At 41.1% G+C, this 27,430-nt stretch overlaps 1 protein-coding gene across 1 annotated transcript in view; it reads left to right on the top strand.

Annotated features, from left to right (window-relative positions):
• Positions 1–2,903: 2,903 nt before the first annotated feature.
• BARD1 (BRCA1 associated RING domain 1) overlaps positions 2,904–27,430 on the top strand; it is a 45,941-nt gene continuing 21,414 nt past the window's right edge. Inside the window, exons 1-3 of the mRNA XM_054168240.1 lie at positions 2,904–3,055; positions 3,181–3,237; positions 7,529–7,674. Coding sequence (XP_054024215.1) covers positions 2,904–3,055; positions 3,181–3,237; positions 7,529–7,674 — 355 coding nt within the window. The remainder of the gene's footprint in view (positions 3,056–3,180; positions 3,238–7,528; positions 7,675–27,430) is intronic.

Raw genomic sequence — 27,430 nt, 5'->3', positions numbered from 1 at the left:
CAAGATAGGCAAGGAAGATGCTGTGCTCTGAAGCAGCTCACCCACAGTCAGCTCCTGCCAGAAGCATGCCCAAGCCTGCCTGCTGCCCAGGGGCACCCAAAACCTGCGTAAATTTCTTAACACGGTGTAGTTTGCATTTGATTTTGATTCACTCCCATATTTGCCTCCACAGCTGTTGTTTCTTTCCTCAGAGCTGTTTCCTTCCATGGCAGAGGGCCTCCCAATCCCCAGTGCCAGGGATGACAGACAGGCTGTTAGCACTGGGGGCACCGCTCTGTGTTATTAATGCAGCAGGGGGGTTTCCTGAGCACCAGAAAACAACAGGCTATTACAGAGATACAACTGCACTTTTCACAGCTGTATCCAAGCGTACAGTCACAACTACTGCACTGTGGATGACAACAGACAGCCTTCTCTCTGTGAAATTGAGGTGATATGTGAGTGGGGACACCTCCATCGATCCCTCTCCCTCAGGGATCAGGCCTTGACTCTCCAAGGACAGTCACCTTCAAAGCATGGGCTGTTGCTTAGCCCTTTCGACTCTCCACACACCTCCACATCTTTCTCATGGATATGGGTTAGGAGTTATCATGAACACAGGGAAAGCCAAGGCAGTGTTTTCTGGGGTTCAGCAGGTTGGGAGATACAACAAGCATTGATGTAAGCAAGGGTGAATACACCACTATTCAAATCAGCATGACAGTGTTTCACCCTACGACACATCTGCTTGTCCCAGATGACAGTAGCAAATTTTCTTGGATCAATGGAGATGAAAAATTTCACAGTTCCCCGTCCTGTGTTGTCCTGCCCTCTTTGCACTTCTAGCTAACATTAATAGCAAAGATAAACATTTAAACTTCCATAAATAAATAAATAAAAATAGATCCCAATTTAAACCATTGTCAGTGTTCAGGAGCTACAGGGGAAACAAACTACTGAAGCAGAAGAATGTGAAACCTGAAAATTGAAGAACCTCCTTCTTGGAAGACAAGAATAATTGATTTAAAAATATTTTTCAGCTCTGATTTAACATTGATTTGAGAAGAAAACCTTCTCTCTAGATGAGGTAAAAGCTACAGAAAATGCTGCTGTTGACACCAGTGGTCAAACAGTCCCTCTTATCAGGCTGCCATTACTCAGCTGAGCATTGGTACTCGACATATCATTGTATATACTTTGCCTGATGAGTGGGGACAAGCTGAAACCATTCACCTGCAGAAAGCAAATGTGGGGAAATGCAGGGCAAGAAATGCTACTGAAATTTTGGACAGGCTGCTGAGACACAACTCTGATGGCTGTTTCCTATGATTGTTGCCAGCCAAATTTTGTGTCTCTATGCCATCGCATCCTTTTATGATGAAGTTCCCTCAAAGAATAACTTGCTTGCTTTAATCATGTTTACTCCAAGATTTATGGCTTGATGCCTATTCACTGGTGGAGCTTCTAGATGTGAAATGTCAGTAAACCTGTTATAAATCGCTCTTGGCATTCCTGCTCTATCTTTTATTTGGCCAGGAGTATTTCTACCTGAAAGTGATAAATTCCTGCTATAACTGCTTTATGTGCTTCAGTAATTACGCTGTACAGGGATGGTGGGAGCTGTGTCTATGCAGGTACCACCTCAAAATCAGAAAACTGTAAAAAGCAGGAGATTGGGCTGAACCCTGAGGTGTTACTGGGCACACAGGCTGTGGAAAAAACTACTCTCAAAACCTTAGTAGCAGCGATGGGCAAAGTATCTCTGTCATACTAAATTTGCTGAATGAATAGAAGAGAGGGAACAAAATGAAATTCTTGAAGTTGAGGTGCAAAGGCACTGGCATGAGGCAGACACCATGCCTGGGCTGGGCATTAGAGCAAGGGGAGGAGGCCCTCAGTATCAGAAGATCATACCTGCCCACCTGTTTCAGGCCTTGTTTGGGTAGGAGGTGTTTGTGCTGCCTTAGACATGTTAGTTACTGGAAGGACAGGTACTAGAAGGATGTATATAGATGCATAGAGTTTGGTTATTTGATCAGTTTGTATGCTGTTGAGGTATCTTGATTCCTCATACTCAAAACATGAGCTAGCAGTGTGCCCAGGTAGACAAGAAGGTCAACAGCATCCTTGTCTGTATCAGGAATATTGTGGCCAGCAGGAGTAGGGAAATGGTCATGCCTCTGCACTTAGCTCTGCTGAGGCTGCACCTCAAACACTGCATTCAGTTTTGGGGCCCTCATTACAAGGACATTGAGTTACTGCAATGTGCCCAAAGAAGAGCAGTGAAACTGGTGAAGGGTCTAGAGAACAGCTCCTGTTACGAGGAGCAGTTGAGGGAACTAGGATTGTTCAGCCTGGTGAAAAGAAGGCTGACCGGAGACCTCATTGCTCTCCACAACTACACAAAAGGTTTAAGTGAGGTGGGGCATTGGTCTCTTCTCCCAAGTGAACAAGTAAACAAGAGCAAATGCCCCGAAGTTGCACCAGGGGAGCTTTAGGTTGGACATTAGGAAAAATTCCTTTCTCAAAATGGGTTGTCAAGGCTGTCCAGGGAAGTGCTGGAGTCATCATTCCCGGAGGTATTTAAAAGATGTGTAGACGTGGTGATTAGGATCACGTTTTAGTGGTGGCTTGGCAGTGCTGCATTAACAGTCGGATTCGATGATGCAAGGTCAAATGATTCCGTGATCCTACCCCAAACATGAACGCCAGGAATGCTGCTACGCAGCCCTCCCTCTTCTGACCTCCCTCTTCTGACCTCCCTCCACGAGTGCTCCGCCCCGGCCCCCGCCCCCGCCTGCTCCCGGAGCGCGGGAAGCGCCGGCGGCGGCTAGTGCGGCTGTCCGTGCGCGTAGCTTCCGGCTCCTGGGCAGTGTCGGCGGGCGGGGAGTTTGAAGTAGGAGCAGTAGCGGTGGCGGGAAGCTATGCGGGAGGTGCTGCGCGGCCGCTCCGGCAACCAACCGACCCCGGGCAGCCGGCCCCTCACCGCAGACCCCATGGCGCTGCCCGGTCCCTCCTGGGCTCGTACCCGCGCGGCGCTAGGGCAGCTGGAGAGGGCTCTGAGCTGCTCCCGTTGGTAACGGGCACCCCCTCGCTCCCTTCCCCTTCCCACTCGCTGCCGTTACGGCCCGGCTGCTGCTGGCGCTGTGCCCTTGAGGCCGCGTGTGTTAAAGCCGGCGTTTCTTTTTCCTGTCTCTGCAGCGCCGGCATGCTGCGGGAGCCCGTGTCCCTGGGGCAGTGCGACCACGTCTTCTGCCTGTAAGTATCGTGGTGCGCGGGGCCTGGCCCCTGGCGCTTTGAAGGTGCCCGGAGACCCCTACCCTCCTTGCTGTCACGCTTCGGGGAAGGGGCTGGTGCCTGAGGAAGGCGAGCACAGATGGTGCTTTGTGGCCCGAGGGGCTGGACGGGAGAGGAAGGCGGGAGGCGCCGGTCCGCGGTGGGTTCCGGCTCGCTGTTCTAGGGCGGATATTGCCTTGCGAAGTGAAAGCCGAGTCTCCTGAGCGCCGCTTTAGGCTCGGCCGGATGCGAAGGGAGCAGCCTGACAGAAGGCGGAGTTCACTCGTAGTGAGGTAGAAGGCAAAACTAACTTAACAATTCCTCTTGCCACCTTCAGTACCTTTCTCTTTTTCACTTAAAAAAAACAACCCCAAAAAAACCCCCCAAAAAACCCAGAGCAGGTGGGGAAGAGGTTTCCTCTTTTGGAGGACATTTTGCTCAGTTTGAGAGGATTGGGTGCTGCTTGTCATTGATTTGGCCTTCTGCTGTGCTAATGGTTCTTTTCCTTCAGATCTGTAACAGTTCTTATATTCGTGTCGTGCCAAACATGTTGAGATAGCATCAATATCTCTGCCTGTGGTTTGTCAAATAACCTGAGTGCTTAAAAAGACAGTCACGACACATTCTGCTAATGCAGTGCTGAGGAGGTGGTAGTTGGCCTGTCTTAGGGATAGCTCACCCTATCATGATGACAGACAGAGCCTGGAATGTTCATGCCCCAAAACATCACATAAGGAAGGTAGTGGAACCTCACTGTCCTGTGTGTCACTGCTCTTCATGGCTTGCAAATGCAAAGGCAGACATGGGGAGTTAAAGGGTCAGTCATGTATCTGCAACAGTTTCTTTACACACCACAGATTGGAGTTCCCTATTAAAACCCTGTACTTTTATTGTAGAGGATAGAGACTTTCTGACCTCTGCTCTGGGTTAATCTTTATCTGGCTGTAACTGTAAGCCAGTTTAGATACTCAGTTCTGCCTCTTAACGCTGTGGTTACTATATCAATAAAAGCAGAGGAAATCCTTTGCCCCTGCCCCCCAGCCATGTATTCATTAGCTGTAGACTGCTGCATCTTTCTAATAGGGGCTTAAAGTATTGAAGGCCTGAAGAGTAAAATCATAGAATCATTGAATGTTTTAGGCTGGAAGGGACTTTTAAAGGCCATCTAGTCCAAACTTCCTCTTACAGTGAGCAGGGCTGTCTTCAACTAAATCAGACTGTGCAGAGTCCTCTTCAGCCTGACCTTTTCAGGGGTGAGGCTTCTACCTCTTCTCTGGGCAACCTGTTCCAGAGTTTCAGCACCTGCACTGTAAAAAATTTCTTAACTGTATCTAGTCTAATTTTCCCCTCTTGTGTTTTTAACCAACCCCTTGTCTTCTTGCAACAGGCCTTACTAAGATGATTGTGCCTATCTTTCTAATAGTTCCCCTTTAAGTACTGAAAGGCTAGAAATACTAGCAAAAGACTTTCTTGGGTTTTAGAGAATAACTGATTAGGGGACAGATGCCCTTAGCATCTTCCCTCCAAATATGGATATGCACAAATGATTTATTTACTTACAGACAGGTTCTTCTGCTTTAGCCATTAGTTGCTGTAGAAGATTCTGCCTTCTAAAGCAAATCTTTAGTTGTTTATTCTGTATGTATTACCTGTCCTCAGGGAAAATAACCCCTAGAATCTTGAACAAGTTATTTATAAAGATGTTCATATCTGTCTTCATAAAATATTGGGTTGTTTTTAGTTTGTTTTTTTCTCTCAGGTGTAGTGTGGATATGGAAAGGTATCTTAAGGGTGGCCTAATAAACATAATTATTTAGTAATAAATAATTACTTACTCATATACATAATTATTTAATAATAAAACCACATCTAGTGGTTCTATTTTAGATGATCTCCATGTATTCTAGGTTATAGATTTAAGGTGCCCACTGTTTGCTGAAGCATTTTAATTTTTAAGAGCCATTTTCAAGATGTCAGAAGATGATTCAGTTGGCAATGATCAGGCTGAAAAGAATAGTTAATAGGAGTCTTAGGCATTCATTACCATCTATTTCTTACTCCAGAAAGAGTTTATTTGCTATTATCCAAGTTATTCTTATACCTGATCTATTCTCTTGTACACCTGACCCTTTAGTCATAAATTTAATGTGGTCTTTGGTGACTGAATCTTGGATAGGAGCTATTTTTTTAAGTAAACCCAAGGAAATTTAGATTAATTTGTTTACCAGTGAATTTGGTAGAGGAGGAATTGAATCTGCAGTGTTCTGACATGAAGTGATTCTGATCCTTAGCTAAAGTTAGACATGTGTCTGGGAAGGAGTGGGGTGAATGGCCTGAGCTGGCTTCTGATATATGAAGTAAAACATGTGGAACTAATGAACTGCAATAACTATAGAAGCATAGAATAGTTAGGGTTGGAAGCAACTTTAAAGGTTCTAGTTTCAACCCCTCTGCCATTAGACCACGTTTCTCAGCACCCCATTCAACCTGATCTTGATGCTTCCAGGGGTAAGGCAGGAACAACTTTTTGGGGCAAGCCATACCTGTGTCTGGCTGCTCTCAGAGTTTCTTCCTTATATCCAATCTAAACCTACCCTCTTTTCAGTTTAAAGCCATTATACCGTGTCCTGTCACTACATGACCTTGCAAAAAGTCCCTCTCCATCTTTCATGTAGGCCCCCAGGTCACACATAATGTAACTGGTTCTCCCTCAGCATGAATTTTACTATGGGCAGGGATATTTATTAAGGTCAGTTTCTGCAGTTTTGTCTGAGTAACTATAAGTTAGTTACTGTCATTATCCATTAACTATAAAAACCCAACAGCTAGAGGTAATTAGGAAATGTCGTGGTATTCAAAGTCATCCTGCATTTCCTTTGGAGCTGCCTTTTATAGATGTGGGAGACCAGAGGCCAACTTTACTTGAGAGTGAGACCTGGCTGGTTCTTATCTTTGCTCCAAGTGATTTGTCAATGTCATCTAGAATATGTCAGAGCCAAGAATTGTATTTCGGTTTCCTGATCATAGCAGTGTCTCAACTGTGAGGTCCTTGCCTGCTCAGAGCAGGCTATTTAAAGCACAAAGTGTACCCAGCAGCAGTTATTATATACCAAATGTCTCATCTTGGAATTAACTGGAGGTGTGATACTCTTGTGGTATTTGAGGAAGGGATGCTAGTGTAGAGAGCAGATCTGAAAAGAACTCTCCTTTTAAGAAAAGTGGTGGTACTTGTAATTCTGCTGGTGTTAACTGATATGCTACTAGTTTAGGGGGTGTGTGACTGTCAGCTTCCAAACTGACTATGTGATTATAGAGACTAGATGTACAGACTTAGATCTTCCTCTCCAGGTAGCAGTGGCTTGATGTTCCTTGCATTCTGTTCATCTGAATGTTTTAACATGATCTGCTCACCTTAAATTTTATGCCTTTGGCAAGAACTGTGTTACATTTTGGTAAGGTAACAGAGACTTTTGGAATTAATTCAGTCTTGGATAAGTGAAATTATAACCTGTCTTTAATAGGCTAGATTTGAGTTGAGATGTAACAATGACCCTTGAATGTTGCAGTTCAGATGGCAAATCACTGGACTAGTCAAATGAATAAAAGATTTTAGGCTTTCATGGGGAGTGTAATATTAATTGGAAGCTACAGGTGTTAAACGACCTTTACTGAGTACATCTGTTTCCCCATCCACCCCACCTTGATGATCTGACATAAATGCTCTGAAAGAGAAAAGTGATGGTGTGCTCTGAACGTCTCCTGATCCTCTCAGGACTTCTTGAAGAAAAAAAGTGTTTGGACTAGTGAAACTCCACAATGTCGAGGAAATTTTAAGGAGGAAAAAGTGGAGATAATAGTTTGCTATCGTTTGGCTCTCTTCTCACTTGTTTACAAATGGAAGACCCTGCCTTTAGCTGAGGTGTTAAATAATGTGTAGTTTTAACTGTTCAAGCCTAATTGCTACCTGGAGACAAACAGCAGTGGAGCTTTAGCGTACCTTGAAAATTTGGATCAGCTTGTGAGTCTGTGGGAGTCACAAGATACCAAGGCTTTCGTGACAGTGTCCTGACAAGGCTCTGGACTTGGCTTACTTAATTATGGCTTGTCGCTTGCCATGATAAAGATGTCCTCTCCTGCATCTGTGGGCTTCACTGTAGCGGTTTGTCAATGCTAAAATAAGAGATTCTAGCTGAGCATTTAGCTGTGAAAAGGTTGATAGTAACTACAACAGATAACTTCTACTGGATAATGGATTTTTACATTTGACTTTCAGATCTTGTGTGGGTGACTGTATTGGCACAGAATGCCCAGTGTGTTACGTACCAGCCTGGGTGCAAGATGCACAGGTAAACCGGCAGCTGGAAACCATGATTCAGCTTTGCGGCAAACTGCAGCATCTGCTGGGGGCAGACACCTCGGGTAAGAGCAAACCTGGGTCTCTGACAGCTGTCGAGTCCTCACCACTCCTTCATTTCACAGGCTTTACAGAGAATGAGCAGTGCAGCCCTGTTTAAGATGCTGAAAGGCTGTTCCAAATCATGTTTGGAAAATTTGATTTGAAGAGAACTGTCTGTATGGATTGCTCATTCTTTGAATCTGTTTTACTAAGAAATCTGCATGAGCAGGTTAGTCCATAATTTATTAGAATCTGCCTTCCAAAATTAAGTGGAAGTGGGATAGATTACCAAGTCACGTGGCAGCTAGTTGCACAAACCAGGGGCACGAGCTGTCAAATCTTGTGCTCTTAGGAGAGCACAAATGTGTAATGTTCTGCAGTGTGCAATTCCTTAGGGGGCCCCTGTTAGAAGATTAATACATATATTCTCCTGCCTCTTGTGCATTTGTGCACTGAGATGTGTGTGCTGTCCCAGTAGTGTTGAGTTTAGGGTTTTTGCATACAGAAAAAAATAATCATCTGTGTTCCTTGCTTAAAAGGGGAAGAAGGCAAGTCTGAACTCATTTATTTTCTGGTCCCTAGCAGTCAGCTAGTCTGTTAGAATGAAATTTTGTCATTGCTACTGTGCCGGATGATTGCAGAGATCATACTCTGGGAATTCATCCCTTTATCAAATTTTAGGCTGATTGTCGAAGTAGGATAAAAAATGAAGTGAAATAAGCGTAGGTGAATGTATGTCTCTTCTGCAAGCTCAGTGAGGAGCACTTTCTGTGATACCAAGTTTTAGAAAACATTCATTTAGCTGTCAGGTACAGAAGAGGCAATTCTTACTTCATTGTTGCTTCCTAATCTGTTTGTCTAAATTAAAGATCCTTTTTTCAAAGCCTAATCCCTTCAGCACCTTTGTAGTCATTTGTGGGGTAGCTCTTCGTTGACATCAAAATGGATTTAAGTGGGGAGGCTGGAAACCTATGTCCAGCTGTAAAGGGATACATGTTATACAGATAGAAAATCCTGTGGTGATTAAATTGTCTGGAGCATAGGAAATACAGGTGATGGCTCAAATAGGATTTTGGGGAAACATATTAAATGATGAAAGCTTTTAAAAACAGAACTGGAAGAAAATCTCTGAGAGGAGCTATTTGTAATGAATATGTTATGAATAAAGCATGTAAAATACACAATTTTAGTATAATTAATGCACGTTAGACATTGTGAGAACACTTACAGATGGATTACCCCTTAAAAATTGGTCTGATATTTAACTGTAGTAGAAGTTCAATAATTCCATAGTTCTTCCAAAGTAAAATTTGCATGGTGTGGCTAAACCACAGAACAAAATGAGGTTCTCTTTATCCTTTGTTTGCTTTTAAGGCAGAACAAGGAGGTGGAAGTTTGAGCATTTTAATTGGAGTTGAAGTTACAAACTGACATGGGAGATTACTTTTGATTACTTGTATTCTTCACAGTGCACTAAGGATTTTAAATGTTTCATATTGAGGTTAAAGGGAAAACCTCCCGAGCTGGAGATAGTTCCCTGTCAGAAAAAGTTTGGATACGTAAGTAAAGGAGCACAACCTCTAACAAAAGCCAGTCACGTTCTGTAGCACGGACGATCACAGGATGCTGTAGCTTTAGAGGTTTTGAGAGCAATTCCTGTAGGAAGTTTTGTCGCTTGTCTCTGGCAAATCTGTCACCTCCTGTAGATGTGTCTTGAACTTAATTTATTCAATGTGGAAGATGCTTGAGTTTGGAGGATCAGGGCCTGTCTTGTCCTTATGGCACTGAACTTCTGCCACATTCCTGTCAACAACATTGTCTTTAAGCTTTTTGTTAGAAGGTCAGAAATTGTATTTTTTGCTCCAGTAAAAGAAACATACTGAAAAACAAATCAATCTTTCTGTGGAGGAAAGGAACAGAAGCAGTTGGAAAAGAAATAGTTACTTATTTGGTTTATATCCTTTTTGCACATTTCTTCTGTGCGCCTTATTTTGAGAGAATTGTGGTTTGTCTCAAGGCTTCTGTTTGAGACCCTTGTTGGCTCTGAAGTTTCTAATGTATATGCACCATTCTGGCCATCTTTTAGTCTTCCACAGACCTAGTGAGTGCAGTAAAGTGTGTGTATTGTATCTAAAAAACCTGCAGAACTATTGTGACTGGAAAGCATAGGGTTAAACTCACGTGTTGAATATTTCAAGTGTAAAAATCCCTCTACCCTGAGGTTCCACAGTAGATGAGAAAGATCTCACTTTGTACTCCATTGGGATAAGAGTAGATTATTTCCAAACAGCACGTGCCTCCTAAGAAGCAGCAGCAAATAATTCAGGAAAGAGTGCACAAAAAAGCTTATACTTCCCTTTTAAATTAAAGGGAAGCAGAACAAAGGACACTACAGGATAGTACTGGGGTGACTGAAGGGGAATTGACAAGCAGCAAACTTGAAACTGGATAGAAAATACAAAATAGGTAAGCAAAGTTGAGTTTCACAATTAATTCATGTTAGGGACATTCTATCCTTAGTCTGTGGCAAGATGAGCAGAGCTGTCTGATCTCTTTAACTGCCTTTATGAGGCTAATAGGAAACTGACTGACAAGTTTCATAACTAGGATGTCTATGCAAATCTTAAGATTTAATGTTACGGAGTCAAGGCATCTTAAGAGTTTGAGCTGGTGGGCTGATAGGATTCAGAAGTTGGTAATTAGTAAGAACTCAAATTGTGGACATGGTGGATATAGTATACTAGAGCTGAAGAAGGTTGATTTGCAGTAGTGAATTTCTAAATACTTCAGCAGATTTTTCTGTATGATGCTCTTTGAAAAGACAGATTGTCATAAATTTTTGCAACAACCACTTACAGATGATTTTACCTTATTCATTGTAAAATCATCTGCTTTACTCTAACACAGTCAAATCAAAAGCTTTCCTCTCCCTTTCTCATACAGAGCTAGACCCTGCAGGTGTTGGTCAAAGCTTCCAAAGCCCATGTTAATCTCTCCTACTGTCCACCGGCATCAACATTTGATTAGCCTTTATGGTATCATAATTTTGTTTCACATTTACTGACGTGGAAGAGGAGACATTGAACTCCTGTTACATTGCATTTCATGTATGCTATGACATTTTTCATAATAGCTAAAGATGAGGTTTTGAATATCTGGAATTTCTCCCTTTTCCCCCCTATGCAGAATACTTAACTTGCAAAATAATCATTCTTCAGTGAAGGCACTAATGTTGCACAGATGGTACCAAAGCACTTCCCTTTGATTTTTAATAAGGGACTAGTTTGTCAAAGAGATTTCTCAACTTCTGTTCTGAAACCCATAATAGAGAATAATTTGAAAGGCACACAATGTGCATCATTATATTCCTTTGATGCAGATTAATGATAGCTAAACCACATTTTCTAATTGCTCCTTTTTTCCTGCTCTAGCCTGTTATTGCACTGCAGCAGAACTTGAAGATGTAGCCCTCTAGCTCTCCAGTTGCAAGGCACTGCATATCCCCTAATATTTTTGTCTGTTCTCAGCCCTTTTAGGAAATTCAACTCTAAGTGTCAGCATTAAGGAGCTTGTGCTTATTATGAGCAAATAAGTCTAATTTAGAGAGAATTGCATTGATACACTGTGTATATGAATGTTACTTTTAATAGGTAAGGGAAACTAAATTTACTGCTTTTATTACAAGCTGATTCTAATACTGTTACTGCAGATAGCCTTTACGCTTGCATATGCTTTGACATCTAGAATTAGTAAGGCATGCTTTACTGATTCACCTTGTCTTGATGCTTCTCTAAAAATTTTGGAGTGATGCTTCTTATGTATTAAAGACAATTAAATCTTAATCACATATAGTTTGTTTTTTTGCATTCCTATTGAGGCATGGGCTCTGACTTCCAACTTGAAGACAACAAAATTCCTTTGAATTGATTTTTCTGTGAGCCATTTTCTGTGAAGGTAGTTTAACTGAATGTACTTAGCTACCATTTAATACCCTCTTTATATAAATGAACATTTACCTATTAAACCATAAGAACTTCCTTTCAGCTTCTTAGCACTGTATCTCTTGGTTTTTTTTCCCTCTCTCCCTGTTACAGCTCTGGGTCTGTGAAAGGATTAGATCTTCAGGGAGGGTAAATTGGCCATTTGTCACAGAATTGTCAGGGTTGGAAGGGACCTCAAGGATCATCTAGTTCCAACCCCACTGCCTTGGGCAGGGACACGTTGCACTAGATCAGGGTGCCCAGCGCCACAACCACCTCCCTGGGCAACCTGTTCCTGTGTCTCACCACCCTTATGGTGGGAAAAAAAAATCTTCCTAATGTCTAATCTCAATCTATCCTCCTCTAGCTCGGATCCATTCTTCCTAGTCCTATCACTGCCCAACACCCTAGAAAGGCCCTCACCAGCTTTCTTCTAGGCCCCCTGCAGATATTGGAAGGTGACAGTAAGGTCCTTTTTACTTCTACTCCTTACCTTGTCTGTTTTGGAAAGGGAGGAAAGCGGCAGCCAAGTCTAAGAATAACATTTTTTGCACCTACTATGCATAACTGATCAGGTAGAGTTGATGTTAGCAACAGAGTATTCTGAAGTGAGGAATTTTTGAAGAATGTCTGAGAGACAGCACCCACCATGGCAGAAATTGCAGTTTTTTCCTCAGGAGGCTGTGGAGATGCCCTAGGTGCCTCTCAATCTGATGGCTGTCTTTCACAGTATGATGCCCTTTAAGTCATGCTCCAAGAATGCCTCGCTGTTCTAAAACATGCAGTGTACTCTTTACACCTCAAGTAGTTGCATGTGAGGAAAAATAATCCTGGCAAAATATTTATTTGTTGTATTTTCAGCAGATTTTTAATAACCTGACTGCTAAGTCCCTGCTGAACAACCAGTAATGAACAGGTCACTTGAAGAACTGTTGTGGTTTTCACAAGGTTTCCTGCTCTCAGAAGTGGTATCTACATGGCTTCCAGTGTAAATACTTAATTTTCTTATGCTTAGATCATACTTCTGAAGGACAGTGCCTTTGACTGAATTTGTCACTTGGACTTTAAAGTCTTACTGTGCTGTACACATCAAAGGGTTCTGCCATCACAAAAGTGTCGCACAAATTACATTTCCATGCTGATTTCAGTCTTGTTCTTTACTTGGAGATGACTGATAGCTCTAGCAAGGTAAATATTTTAGAAAGAAATTTGCTGGTTTTGTCAACAGTGAAGGCAAGACAAGTAAATGCTAACTGATTTTATATTTTGCATCTGTTTGCAATGAAGCTCTTCCTGGGTTTTGGTGTTGTTTTTTTTTTTAGCTGTTATTGTCAGAATGAAATTGGACATGGTATCCTTCTGAAGGCTAGATAGTTATGAGATTTCAGTCTCCATTTCAGTGCTTTTTTCCCCAATTGCACCAAGCTGAGCCCTACAGGAAAATCAAATAGCTGCAGTTCTGTACTTGATGATTGTCTTTAGATACCTAAATGATTGATTAGGCAGCCTCAAGCTGTAATCTTAAAGACCCTTTTAGTGTGATGTCTTACATATTCCTCTAGCTAACTCTCCTAATATCTCCTATATTTTAATTCCAAGGATAAGTAGGATAATGTGAATCAAGATAGAGGAAAAAATTAACCTTGAAATACTGCTTTAAAAGAAAACTGCAAATATCTATTTTGGTGTTGAATTACTAGCTACTCAGTGCTGGTTTAAGCAAAATTCCCAACTTTCTTTTTTGCAGCTAAGCAATTTGGGTTAGTTTGTCTGCTACCTGTGAATTTATCATCATAGCTTGCTATGCAAAACAGGCTACAGTTACTAACACTGAAAACAGAAGAGAAGGTATGGAGGAGACAAATTATCCATAGAAAGTTAATGCATTGAAGTGAAATACATTATTGTCTGTCACTTTTAAAATTCAAAACTGTGTATAGCTTGTTAAACATGTTAAAAAAAAACACACCACAGATCAAAATAGCAATAACAAAACACTATTATTGCTCTTATCCAACTTGCTTCACCAGAAAAAATTAATAGTGGTTTTCCACTGACAGCTCTAAGTCACAGAGACACTTGTGAATGATAGCCACTGAGGTTGGAGGCAACAGAAAGAATAAATTGGATTTCACAGTATCACCAAGGTTGGAAGAGACCTCAAAGATCACGGAGTCCAACCTGTCACCACAGACCTCATGACTAGACTGTGGCACCAAGTGCCACATCCAATCCCCTCTTGAACACCTCCAGGGATGGTGACTCCACCACCTCCCCGGGCAGCCCATTCCAATGGCACATGACTCTCTCAGTGAAGAACTTTCTCCTCACCTTGAGCCTACACTTCCCCTGGTGCAGCTTGAGACTGTGTCCTCTTGTTCTGGTGCTGGTTGCCTGGGAGAAGAGACCAATCCCCTCCTGGCTACAACCACCTTTCAGGTAGTTGTAGACAAGCAATAAGGTCTCCCCTGAGCCTCCTCTTCTCCAGGCTAAACAACCCCAGCTCCCTCAGCTTCTCCTCAGGGCTGTTGGAGGACTTGTCCAGGTAACCCAAAATAACTTAGATTTCCATGAAGGAATCTGTTCTTAAAAAAAAAAAAAAAAAAAAAATCTGTTGTAGGTTTTTTCTCACTGAAAGAATTGTCAACTTAAATTATTGTCTAACTTGGAGGTCACTTTATGCTCCTTCATTTATTCTTAAGCCATTGAGAATCACTATTTATAGCCGTGGTTCTCAACTGCTATTTCATGCACTAGGGGTACAAGATACTCCTCCGTCATCGTGGTTATTGATTTGTAATGTGCTGTCCAACACCACTTACAAAACTGCTCCACTGCACATTTGTAAAGAAATCATTGTAGTATGGTTGGGGTTGGAAGGGACCTTTGGGGATCATCAAGTTCAACCCCCTTGAAACTCCACTATGCCTGGATCAGATGTTTGAGATCATCAAAATGTTTAGCTTCCTTGGATTTTTTTTTTTATTACCAAGAGGTAAAGATTCAAATAACAGGACACAATTACTTGCAGATTTTCTACATATGTCTCTAGTTCACCTCCTTACATCTGTGGAGTCAGTCAAAATTTCTCAGGAATGTTCAACATTCAAGGATGTTATTTTTGCTTTCTTGCATGTATTCTTCTCCTTTATCTTCAGGTGGACTGTGATATCTTTTTAGAAAACTGTTTTTGTGCTCTTTTGTGTATTCACAGACTACTTTGTTAAACCTATTTCCAAGGAAACCTCAGTGAGAATCAGCTTCTCTCTTCTGTAGTCTAGTCAGAAATCTTTGGTGCGTGTGCTGTGTTGTGACCTCAGACTGCTGAGGAAATGTCCCTACCAGGGTGCTTGCTTGCCTGGCAGATAGCTTTAGCTGCACTGGGATCCCTGAACTTCACAGTGGTGTGTGGCCTTACCAGTTGTTTTAAAACAATTACACCTGTCCCTTCAGAAGCAATGAAGGCACTCATAGGTTGTATTTAGACTTCATCAGTTACTACAGTTGTTATTCTGATCTTTCTTTGGCGATGCTCAATTGAAGAGTGCTCTGTAAATTATTTTTCCTCTTCCCTGATGCATGTAGATTCAACGGCAGGTATGTCCACAACTGAGTCAAGCTTTTTAAAAAAGAGTAAGAAGGAACAGATAAAAATGTGGTTCAGCCCAAAAAGCAGGAAAATCCGATGTGTCCTGAACACGAGACAGCCTGACGCCAAAAGTGATGACCTCTGCCAGGACACATCTTCTGTTTATGATTTCTTTCCTTCTCCTCCTCACAATGAGCCCTCCAAAGCAACAAAAAAGCCAATGCAGCCACAGAAGAAGAAGAAGAAGAAGAAGAAAATTCTAGCAGACATAAACAAAGTGTGGAGCTTAGAGAAACCTGAGCAGAAAGGAGGACTTGAGAAGACTCCCAAGGAGAGGCATGTTACCATCTGCAGTCAACCAGTAGTTCTGGGCCCTCCAGAACCCAACAGCCCTGAAGAGGTAGTTCAGCAGGACTCTATAAAGGAAGCTGACTCCATAAACACAGAAAATATGGAAATATCACCACAAGTAAAATCCTCAGAGAAGAAGGATGACAGTGAGGTGATGTGCCCCATGCAAGACAGCAAGGGTAAAAACAGTGCTGCAGGAATGTCATTATCAATAGAAAATGAGGCTACACCCTTAAAACGTGGAAGGGAGCAATCCGAACTTCCAGTAACATCTCAGTGTAAAAGACAAAAACTAAGTGAGAGCAGCAGTATTAGGAAGTCAGGAGGGCAGACAGATTGTGCAGAGGACGTACCTCAGGGTTGTCCCAACTCCCCAGCAACAGAACACAAAACACCAGTTCAGATCTCTTCCTCTACATTGAAACTTTCTGCCACTGTAATGAAAACAAGAAGCTCTGCAGCCTTCCAAGTAATAAACAGCCCTTCACTTTCAGAATCTCCTACCTCACCTATTTCTAAGACTTTTGATCAAGTAAGAATACCACACAGTCCTTCTGTGTTGAAGTCCCCTGGTGGTAACACAATTGCCAGAAGAAACTACAAAGGAGAGACTCTGCTCCATGTCGCCTCCATCAAGGTAAGACCATCAGCCTCTATTTCAACTTTAAACAAAGGTGTATATAAAGCAATGTTGTATTAAAAATATCCTGGAAACCAGTTACTTCATCCTCCTTTGGGGGCAGGGGAATCTCGTCATCGATTTCTGTTAGGTTTATTGAGCAGTTTCCAACCCGATTCTCTGATTACATAACAAAATGATGGTTGGAATGATGCAAGATTATACTTGAGAAATTTGATGTACTATGGTGTCAGGGGTACCTATGAATTATAGAAAGTGAAAAGCATTTGAATGTTTTTGCCTTATGTCTCTCTTATGTCTCTGTTGTTTATCATAAGGGCATCAGCTAAATATTTCAGATCTCACCAAGTGATCTTCATTTAACTTGTCCTGGTAACTCAGCCAGGGCAATATCTAAATTATCTGCATGAAGATAACTCTTTGCAGCCTTAATTGAGGTTAACTATTTGATAATCTGAGAACCTCCATTTGATGCAAGTATTGGTTCAATAGGAACAAAATGCTGCACCCTGGGATGCCCATGCTGAGCCCTCTGCCCTTGAGCATGTTGTCCTCGGATAGTGGAGAAGGGAGAATTAGAACCAACTTGAGATGTTCTCAGTGTCACTTACTGTCATTCATGGAATGACAGCTGTCACTCATTTTGTTGTTGTTATCTCCAGCCACTTCCTGCTGTGGTAGAACTTCATAGCTTCGCTTCCTTCTGACTATGTAAATGCTATCTGCAGGTAGGGTAGGCAGAATACTTACAGTCAAACTCATTGGATGCGCTAACGTAGCAGCTCTCTTCTGAGAGGTCATTTCAAAGAGTTTGTAGTCTGGCAATTTAAATGTGCTTTGTGCTAAATCATAATAGAGAAATACTGTGTGGTTAATAAACTACTGGAATTGATTCACCTGTAAGCATCCTGACATTTATACAGCACTTCTATTTGTTGTGACAAAGGCTGTTCTTGATAAAGAACTGTGTCCTCTTTCAAAGGCATTCTAATAAGCCACTCCTGCTGCATGAGACCTTTTTAAATGGAAGTGGCAGCTTAGCTGAGTTGGGTTCAGATATCTTACTTGATGCCATTAATATGGAAGTAGGGAGGAGAAAATTAAACATCATCCTTACAAGACTCAAGAGCTTTAAGGAGAGATCTCTTCTTACTTCTCGTCTTAAGTCTTATATATTCCTCTTTATTGAAGAACTGTTTACAAATTATCCTTCCATGAATTTCAGGGAATTCATAAGGAATACTACTATGACTGGTCTAAAAAAAAAAAAATGTATCTACATTGGCAAATTTTCACCTAGGTGTGGTTTCCAGACATATGTCTGATGCTTATTGGGAGATTTGGATTAAACAGTGATCTGCCAATAATATGAGTTTTGGCCATAAATGAGTAAAAATTGATACTGTAGACCAAAGGAATAAACAAGTTTTGATTATCCAGGTTTTGTGGTAGCTGGCCCTGCTTGTTGGCATTGCTAAAGTCCTCTTTGAGACAGGGATAGGGCTGTTGCAGTGGGCTGAAAAGCTCAGTGTAGGCTGTGGGGTCAACAGGCACAGGAATGCTTTTCTCAGCCCATGTGTGAATTCATTGTGATGCTATCTTTTAATGTGTATTGATCTAAAATGGGAAGTTGCTTCTGTTCCTCCTTAGTTCTGCTGTGGATTTAATCTGTCAATTCAATTTGCATTGATGTGCTCATTTGTAAAAGCTTTTTTAACTAGATAGGGCTTCAGGGTGATCCCAAAGTTACCACTAGCTTTTAAAGGTCATTAAAATAAGGCAAGGAGAATGGTCCTTTTTGCTATGATCATAGTTTACTTGCACCTGGCTTTGTTTCTTGCTACTAAATTTCCAGTGCAACTAACAAAACTGTCATGCTGTCCCTCAGCCTCAGATCCTCATTTGTAGAATGAGATTATACAGATTATCTGCTTTCATTACAGAATCACACAGAATCACCAAGATTGGAAGAGACCTCAAAGATCATAGTAGTGTTCTTTGTTCTTGTTACATAATTGTAGATGTATGATGCCCTTCTGAGAAGCTGCTGCATTCCCTGGTAAATAGTAAATGTTGGCACAGTTACTGGCCCATTTCAAAGTGAAATAATGCTGAGCTTTCAAGATAGCTTGATGTGAGGAGCTGTTTTTTCCAGAGAACTATTGGTCATGGGTTTTGCTAACATCTCACTTTGTGAAGCAGTGAACAAGAAATAGCAGCGATTAATTGCCATGAATCTGCTGGGGATGTATGGCAATGGCAAGTATCTCTCATATGAAGTGTGTGTTTTTAGATCACTCTTCTGGAGTGCGGGAACTCTGCTATGGAACTGGTAAATATGTTTTCTCAGAGAAGCTGGTCCTGAAAATACTTTGTGTGTTCTCATTGTGGTTTTGTTTGTTGTGGTTTATTTTTTTTGCTTGTGTTTGGGTTGGTTGGTTTGGGGTTGTTTGTTGTTGGGGTTTTTTTTGTCTTTTGGTCCAAGATAGCCCTGTCTTTTTTTTGTGTGTGTGTTTCTGGAAGAAATATTTCCCTTCCAGTTTTGTTTTCTAGGTGATTCTTTTTTTCTTATTCTTTCCACAGCCAGTAATGTTTTTGCATGTGTGTAATGGGAAAAACTTGTAGCTGGCACCTTCCTCCCCACCGTGAAATAAAGTCTTCCAGGACTTCATTAATTATAAAAAGAAATCTGTATTATTTTCATTAACTGTTAGGGTCTAATACCCCAAATTTAATTAAAGCTAATTGATTTTTTTCTTTTTTTTTTTGTTATTTAGAAGAGGAGATAAACATTATCAGGCATTAAAATTAAATGCATTGTGCGCTTTCAAATAATTCTAAGGTTTTTCCCCATTTGCTCTACCACTAGTTGATTAACTTACTGAAATCAAAATGGTTCCAAGAAAGGTTCTAGAGTGGATGAATTTAATGCTAAAGTGCACTAATAAATGTGGCTCTTCCCATAGCAAGCAACAGTCATGTTTGTCCTCCTCTTACAGTCATTAGAGGTAGAACTTCCAATCAGTTAAAATACAAAACATGACCTATTGCACTCCTAATATTCTAAACTGGTGGGAATTTGCCTAATCAACAGCTCTTCTGCAAGATTTCTTTTTTTTTTTTACAGCACAATAATGAGTTGTTCTCAGGACAGGCTCTAATGTGGCAATTAAAAATGCAGCACAGTACTACTGAACTCGTTAGTACAGAATCTTCAGTCTGTGGAGGGAAAAAAGCATGGTTTCTTGGTACAGTGTTTCAGATCTTGTTTCTTCTGTCTTGATAAGATAATGGAGCAGTTCACAGTATGGAATTGCTGCCACTGGAGATTCCAGGAGGAGGAATAGCAAAGCACTGTGCAACAGGTCAACAGAGGACCGCAGCAACGGTCGTGCTGTTACAAATGAGTGAATGGGAGGCAGCTCAGAGAAGGTTTTGCTTTTTATGCTTCATAGAATCAATAAGGTTGGAAAAGACCTCAGAGATCAAGTCCAACCTATCACCCAACACCTCATGACTAGCATGGCGTCAAGTGCCACGTCCAATCCCCTCTTGAACACCTCCAGGGATGGTGACTCCACCACCTCCCTGGGCAGCCCATTCCAATGGCCAATTACTCTCTTGGTCAAAACTTTCTCCTCACCTCAGGCCTAAACTTCCCCTGGTGCAGCTTGAGACTGCGTCCTCTTGTTCTGGTGCTGGTTGCCTGGGAGAAGAGACCAACCCCCTCCTGGCTACAACCTCCCTTCAGGTAGTTGTAGACAGCAATAAGGTCTTCTCTGAGCCTCCTCTTCTCCAGGCTAAACAACCTCAGCTCCCTTAGCCTGTCCTTGTAGGGCTTGTGCTTGAGACCTCTCACCAGCCTTGTTGCCTTTGTCTGGACACGTCCAGAACTGGATACAGTACTCAAGGTGTGGCCTAACCAGTGCTGAGTACAGGGGCAGAATGAGTTCCCTGCTCCTGCTGGCCAATTGATTCAAATTGGAACCAATTGAAGAATTGTCCCGAGGAAAGAAGAAATTGCATCTATTCAGAACATCTACTTAGTCTGAGGACTCTAATGTTAAAGCCAAGTGTTGTGGGAATAGCAGAGCAGCCTCCTGATCCTGGGGTAGTATCCAGTAGATAGCTTAAGACAAATATGAAGCAGTCTAATGGTTTCAAATGCAGAACTTCAGAATATGAAAGGTGGCCAGGAGTCAAAGCAATCCATCTTCCCAAGTGAAAGCTTAGAAACAAATTGCCCTTTCTTCTTCGATAGTGCTTGATCATTACTCCTCTTGTTTCTGAGGTGGGTTGAACTTAACTTCTTGAATGTTTTTGTTAAAGGTTAAGCATAGTTAGCTGTGTGCTTGTTGGTTAATAAATGGGCTGCTGGATCAAGAATTAATTTGGAGAAATTTGAGTTGAGAAACTTACTAATTCCTGGAAATAGTTGATTGGAGCACTCTCAATTAGAATGAGCTCACTAATTTATATTTGACCTCTTTGACCACTTCCGAGTTGTAAATAGGGTAGTTTTCCTCTCCCCACTCCCTGCTGTCACTGCTGTATTGGGGTTTGAAAGGGGACTTTTATTTGTGGTAAAAGGGTTTTGGTGTTTGATCACCCTAGAGTCACTACGAGCACAGCTTCCAGGCCAAGATGTTACCAGGCAAAGACATTTTATTATGTTACACAGCAAGGTTACATACCCTTCTGGAAAGCATGTGTCACATCTTCATTGGTTATTTTCTGTTGGTATGCATGTAAATAAGACACACAATAGGTTAAAATGGCAAAACTATTTCAACACATCCAACCAAATTCTGCCAAGTCTTTCTCGTCAGTTACAAGATGCTTACATTCTTTTCTAAGTCAAAGATTAAACATGGCCTTCTCTAACTCAAGCAAGGGCAAATCATCTGCTACCTTCCCTGTTTGTTTCTCTCAATTACTGATAAGGTGTGTATTCCTAACTCAAGGGCAAAACATAGCTGTTCCAAAGCTATCCAAAACCAACCCTTCTCCTACATTTATTCATGTTTGACCTAAAGATTGAAATCACTTGGATACCTTTGCAAATAAAGGGAGAAGTGATTGGTTGCAGTGGTACAGGTTTTTAGCATCATCTTCATGTACAGCCCTTATTCTTTTGATCTCTGTCTTCGAACTGGTAGAATACTTTTTAGTTAACTTAATTAAAAGGTGACTTTTGCATTGGAAATATCAATGGTTAATGGAACTAGTAAAGGGCAAAATGGGGAAAACTCTCCCCACACCTATAAAATAGGGCTGAAAGGACATTTGAAGTTGTTCTTAACCATCTGTCTTCATTAAAATCATGGCATGATTGACTTGGGAAAAAACCAACAAAAAAGCCTTCTGTAAGCCAAGGGAGGATTGTTTTCTGGGCTTATGCCATCAGTATCGGCAGGAGCTAAATTCTCATTGAGAGGGAAGTGTTTGCAGTCGGTGTAAATGCCCTTCTCCGTGTGAGCTAATGCTGTCTTCTAGATCTGCCAACAGATGGCCCCAATGCCTTTCTTCCTTCTGTGGTTTTCAGACCTCTCTTAATCTGTAGCAGAGGAAGAGCAGCCCCATTGCATTATTGTGTTGTCAATATACATAAGCTTTGCTACGAGCTTAAAATGTCCTTTGCTTTGCATCTTCCAAATGGATAATTTTACATTCTGTAGTAGTTTCTGCCTTTTCAGAAGCTGGTTGTAATCCTTCACTGATAAGGAGATTTAAAAATAAACACTTCCCTGTGATTTGTTATTGTTAGCAGTCTTCTACCTGATGTTCATCCTGTTCTCTTTCTGAACAAGTAGTGTCTCCAGTTAGATTTCCACTCTGCTGCTGTCACAGACTGCTAACACAAGCAGTGAGGGCCCCTCCTTGTATCATCTGGCATGGTTATAACTCCCTATTTGAGACTGGTGATTTTATGCTAGCATTGCTAGATCAAATAAACTCAAGGGACTAAATGTACAAAGTAAACTTTAATTCTGACTAAAACACAAATTCATGAAGTACGTTTGAATTAGTCATTCCAATGTAACAGATGTGGTCTCTTCTGCTTTACTTGTGGAAGAAAGGAAGAAATAAGGTGTATAGATGTTTGTGGCTAGGACTTGCCCCTGCAGGATGCTTAACCTTTCTTGGCTAGAGCTGAGCAAAACATTTTTTAACTTTTAGGTGTGTGAGTAATTTCATCAGCTCTGATAGAACTGGTCAATGTGTTAGCTGTACCTTTTTTACTTTTGGGTCACTATCAGATAACAGTGGTCCTCATTGCAGGAGAGACTCTAACACAAGGTTCTACATCTTGAAATTTCATCTTCCTTTTTTGACCTAAATATTCATCTCATAAGTGACTGAAGAGCCTCTGAGGAGATGGAAGGCACATTCTAGCAATCAACAACTTTGTTAACATCTCTCTTGCAACCCTGATTGACAGCAGCTATCCAGTCACTGCACAGTACAACTTGCATGACAGCTTCCTCTCTCTTCTTGTCACCTTCATTGCTAGGTGCTGGCTGAAGGGAGCAGGTTCCATTTACACCTGATGTGATGACAATATTTGTCTTCTGTAAACAGCAAAACACCAATTTTCTAATGTTTACTTAGACCTGGATTTTGTTCTGCACATGTTGTCAGTACTGGTGTCCACACCAGCAATGTTTCCTTTAATAAAGCTGCAGCAATGTTTTACCAATCAATGTTCACATAACTGTTCTGAAAAGCTGTGACACTACCTAATGCCCACACAAATTATTAGCTATGCTTACTGCACTAAAGGAGTGCTCTTGAAATGTCAAACCCTTGCTGTACGTGTTTGCAAACTTAACTTTAAATGATAAGCTCAGATCTCACTCATTATAGATAATTGTATCTTCTCTCTGTAGGAAAAGATCTAATGCAGAGCACTGTCTATTACTTTGCAACCATAAAGTATTCTAACAGCAGCATATCCTTTAATTGCTTTGAAAGGTAACATTTTACTGGGACAGCTAGGTTGTGAATATAACACATGAGATTTCTCTCTGATGTGTTAATTTGCTTGGCTGTTGTAAAGACAGTGATTCTCGGCATTTTTCGGGTGAATTTTGAGTTTCCAGTTGTTGCTTGCTAGATTAATTTCTGCTGAGCAGTCTGCCTTAATATTTTATCTAACTAAAATGTAAAGATTAAAGCTATTTTGCTTTTCCAAATTGTTCTTGGTAACAAAAAATGGGATTAAACTTAATTGAATATTCTCTTAATTTTTACTATGAGGGGTTTGGAACACAAGCCCTACGAGGAGAGGCTGAGGGAGCTGGGGCTGCTTAGCCTGGAGAAGAGGAGATTTGGGGGTGGCCTTATTGCTCTCTACAACTACCTTAAGGGAGGCTGTAGACAGGCAGAGGTTGGTCTCTTCTCCCAGGCAGCCAGCACCAGCACAAGAGGACACAGTCTCAGGCTGTGCCAGGGGACGTTTAGTCTGGATGTTAGGAAGAAGTTCTATACAGAGAGAGTGATTGCCCAGTGGAATGTGCTGCCTGGGGAGGTGGTGGAGTCACCATCATTGGAGATGTTCAGGAGGAGACTTGATGGGGTGTTTGGTGCCATGGTTTAGTTGATTTAGGTGGGTTGGATTGGTTGATAGGTTGGACGCGATGATCTTGAAGGTTTCTTCCAACCTGGTCTGGTCTATTCTATTCCACTAAGGAATGTTGTGAAGTAACAGGAATTTCTTGTCACTGATTAAGGGCATGGAAGATACTGTATATCATGAATTAAACTTCTCTTCCCTCTGCCCACATCCTAATATTTATTTATTGCAAGTTTGGCCACGGACAAGAGCTTAGTATCAATTAATACGTTAATCTCTTCATTTGATATTGTAGTACCCTGGTCAAGGGAAAGGGGTGGTTGTCTTGAAGTGCCTGATTTAGATGGATCCTCTGATTCATGAATTCTGTCCAGTTGCTTCCTTTGCCTTGCCTCTACTCAGCATCTTTCTGTTTTCATCCTTTTCCCACATACACTTCTTTGCTTATAGTGAAAACTGAGCAAATGAAAACTCTTTTGGTAGAATAACTGTCAGAGAAGGTGTCAGCGAGTTTCACCGTGAGCAGTGATTGCAGTGGTAAACGAAACTCTTTCCCCTTTTCCTTTTGACTTATGGGAAAACAATTTATAGAAGCTTGTCAGGCTTATTAATCTATTTCACCTATGCATGTTTCTAGCCAGTCTGAAGGACATGGAAATTTTGAGTAATGTTCTTGATTTTAATCTTTGCAATTGACTCCAGTGGACAGATTGCAACCAGCACAAGAGCGTCCATTTATTCCGAGCGTGTTATGTGCATCATCTTTTATCTCAAAATATGTATTTTTGTAAAACATGTAGGTGCTTCTAAATGAACAATAATAATAAACTGTGGTCTCCAAACCAGTTGAGTTTTATCATCCTGACAATATCTAAATGGAAGTTTTGTATTATTAGATTTTTATTGCAGTTAAACTTATAAATCTGCACCCCTTAAATTTTTGCTATCTTCTTAATTACTTTTTAAATCTCAGGGGTTTTTTTTTCTTTTTTCCTATGTAGGGTGACTTAGTAACTGTTGAACAGTTGCTGAAAAATGGGGCAGACCCCAATGTCAAAGATAATGCTGGCTGGACACCACTGGTAAGTGTTGAAGACTTCTGCCTTTGTTACTCTGATCAGGTTGCATTTCACCCCGCCTTTCACATATTCGGGTTGCTTTTACGTCCATTTAGGTGACAGAATTATGAAAAGTGAGGAAGTGATGATGAGGAAGTTTAATTTATTAGCAACCACTGATCTGCCCAAGTCCAACCCTTCTTTGCTGGGGTAGGGCATGTCAAGAAATCTATGAGCCTGCCCTTCTGCAAATGCGGAAAATATAGCTATGATAGCTGGAAAATGATCAATTGCAGATGACATGGTTATTTTATGGCTTCTTAATATCCTTTGTGTTCTTTCCCATTTTGGAAATATATCAAGGAGTTGAATGAAAAAATTGCTCACTTGAATTGCAGAAAATAAACAAAAGGTTGTTTTGACCTATGACTTCTACCTCTCCTGCAGAATACTCTTAACAGAGCTGTAATCTGGGAGTCCTCACTCCCTGTAGTCTAATTTGCACATAACTGGCCTTTTGTAGTTCTTCTCTGTGCTTTCTTACTGCTTTTCATTTCTAAGGTTAATCATACCAGGAATGTGGTGGTGGTGTATCCTCAAACTGTCTTCCCCAACCATCTACTGAGAGGTGTTTGAAAATGAATGTGTTAACTGTTGTGACACAAGTCCTCCCTCTGAATTTTTTTTTCCCTTGAATTTTCTCTCTTATGGATTTACCCAACCAGCATGAGGCATGTAATCATGGGCACACAGAAGTGGTAGAGCTGTTGCTACAACACAAGGCCTTGGTGAACACTGCAGGGTATCAGAACGAATCACCGCTTCATGATGCTGCCAAGAATGGGCATGTGAGCATTGCTGAGCTGCTGCTTTTGCATGGTGCCTCCTGTGATGCAGTGTAAGTAGATGTGGGATGTTATTTAACTGTAGCTTTAGCTGCAGCTACAACTTCCAGGGTGTGTAAGTAAATATGAAGCAAAGCTGGTAATAAATGTGATGTATTTGAAGTGTGGAGGCAGATGTTAAATGTATACTTCACTATACTTGCATTCCCCTTTCCCAGGCAGGTCTTTCCTTTTCCTTTGTCCTAAGCTTTCCTGTTGGCAATCATAGATAGCTGGAGTATTGGAGATCACACTGGGAAAGTAACAAAATATGCTTACCCTATTTTTACACTGCTCTGTTGGCATCTTGTTGCAGCTACTGTCAGCACTAAGATGCTGAGCTAGATGAGTTTTGAACTGCTACAGTTGTTTGTTGTCTCTTTACTTTTACTATGCTGCTTGCTAGCAGAAGGCATTTTCATCCAGGCTTTCTGCATACACAAATTACATAAACCCAGGTTGGGATTTGGGGGATGTTTGTTGTTGTTTTTCCACTCTGGATCAAAGCACTAATCCTTAGTACTCTTTTTAATTAAAAAATAAGTCTTAGAAATATTTTCAGCTGAATCTTCTATACAGTTATGCCTCCTGAAGCTTTTGGCATTGGCGTATAAGAAGTGCTAAAGAATCAGTTAGGCTATGACTAACCCTGCAAGCTATTAGTATTTAGACACTAAATGTGGTTTTAGGTGTTGTAGATTTGTGGTTGTGGCAGGGATAAATGTATTGCATGAATGTATGAAATTTGAGGGCAATGCATGCTGTCAATAAGTGTGTGTGTGTACAGTAATACAACATGAATTTCCTTTCCAGATGCATAAAGAAGCATAAACAAGTTCAGCTTAATCCCTTTAGCTTTCAACATTCCCTCTTGAAGCTTACAGAATTAAGGTATTTTGTGGAAGAGCACAAGGTTTTCAAAACCAGTCCTAATCTTGACTATACTGATGTTTGAAAACAACAAAACAAGCCCACAAAACTTTAGCATGAAAAAGTAAACCAAAGATCAATTGTTCATTTTCACTTTGTTTTTGAGCAACATAGGTCAGCACATCACACCTTGAGAAGCTGACAGCTTCAGAAACTAATTTTCAAGCCACTTGAATATCAAGAACTGGTTGTGTGGCACTTATCACTTGTCTGTCTAGTATTCGAAAGTGTAGCACAGCTTTAATACATGGTTTTGACAGGATTTTAGGCACTGGAAGATTTGGATTCAAGACTCCAAATGCCAACAGTGGACTCTCTAGTTCTCTTACTAGCCTTAGTTTCTGCCCCACATGTTCATGGGAACTGAGATGAATCTGAACTTCTTTCACTTCATTCTGCATGAGCGAACATGACCTATTGAAACAAAAGCCTTTTAATCATGGAGGGAGAGATTTATGTAAACTTTAAACTCTGTCCTAGCTTTTCACTGAATACAGGTAAGCAACTAGCTACCACTTGCAGTACCTCTAAATATAAAAAATGGCTTCTTACCCACTTCTGAGTATGTACTGTGCTTGAATTAATTTCCAGGGTGCTTGGAATCTCTAGTGTGTAGTGGTAATAAATTTACTTTTATTTTTACTTAAAATCTTCTTGGAAAGAAATTTAGCTGCCTTTAATCTTTGTTTCATTTGTCTGGCAAAAGCAAGCACAAGTACTTTGGCAAAAATCCAGCCCTGTACATCCCTCCCTGGAAAAACTGAGGCTTCC

This window comes from Dryobates pubescens, chromosome 2, assembly GCF_014839835.1.
Source record: "Dryobates pubescens isolate bDryPub1 chromosome 2, bDryPub1.pri, whole genome shotgun sequence".
Taxonomy (NCBI): domain Eukaryota; kingdom Metazoa; phylum Chordata; class Aves; order Piciformes; family Picidae; genus Dryobates; species Dryobates pubescens.
Note: the sequence above shows the minus strand (reverse complement) of the source record. Positions and strands in the feature narration are given on the sequence as shown.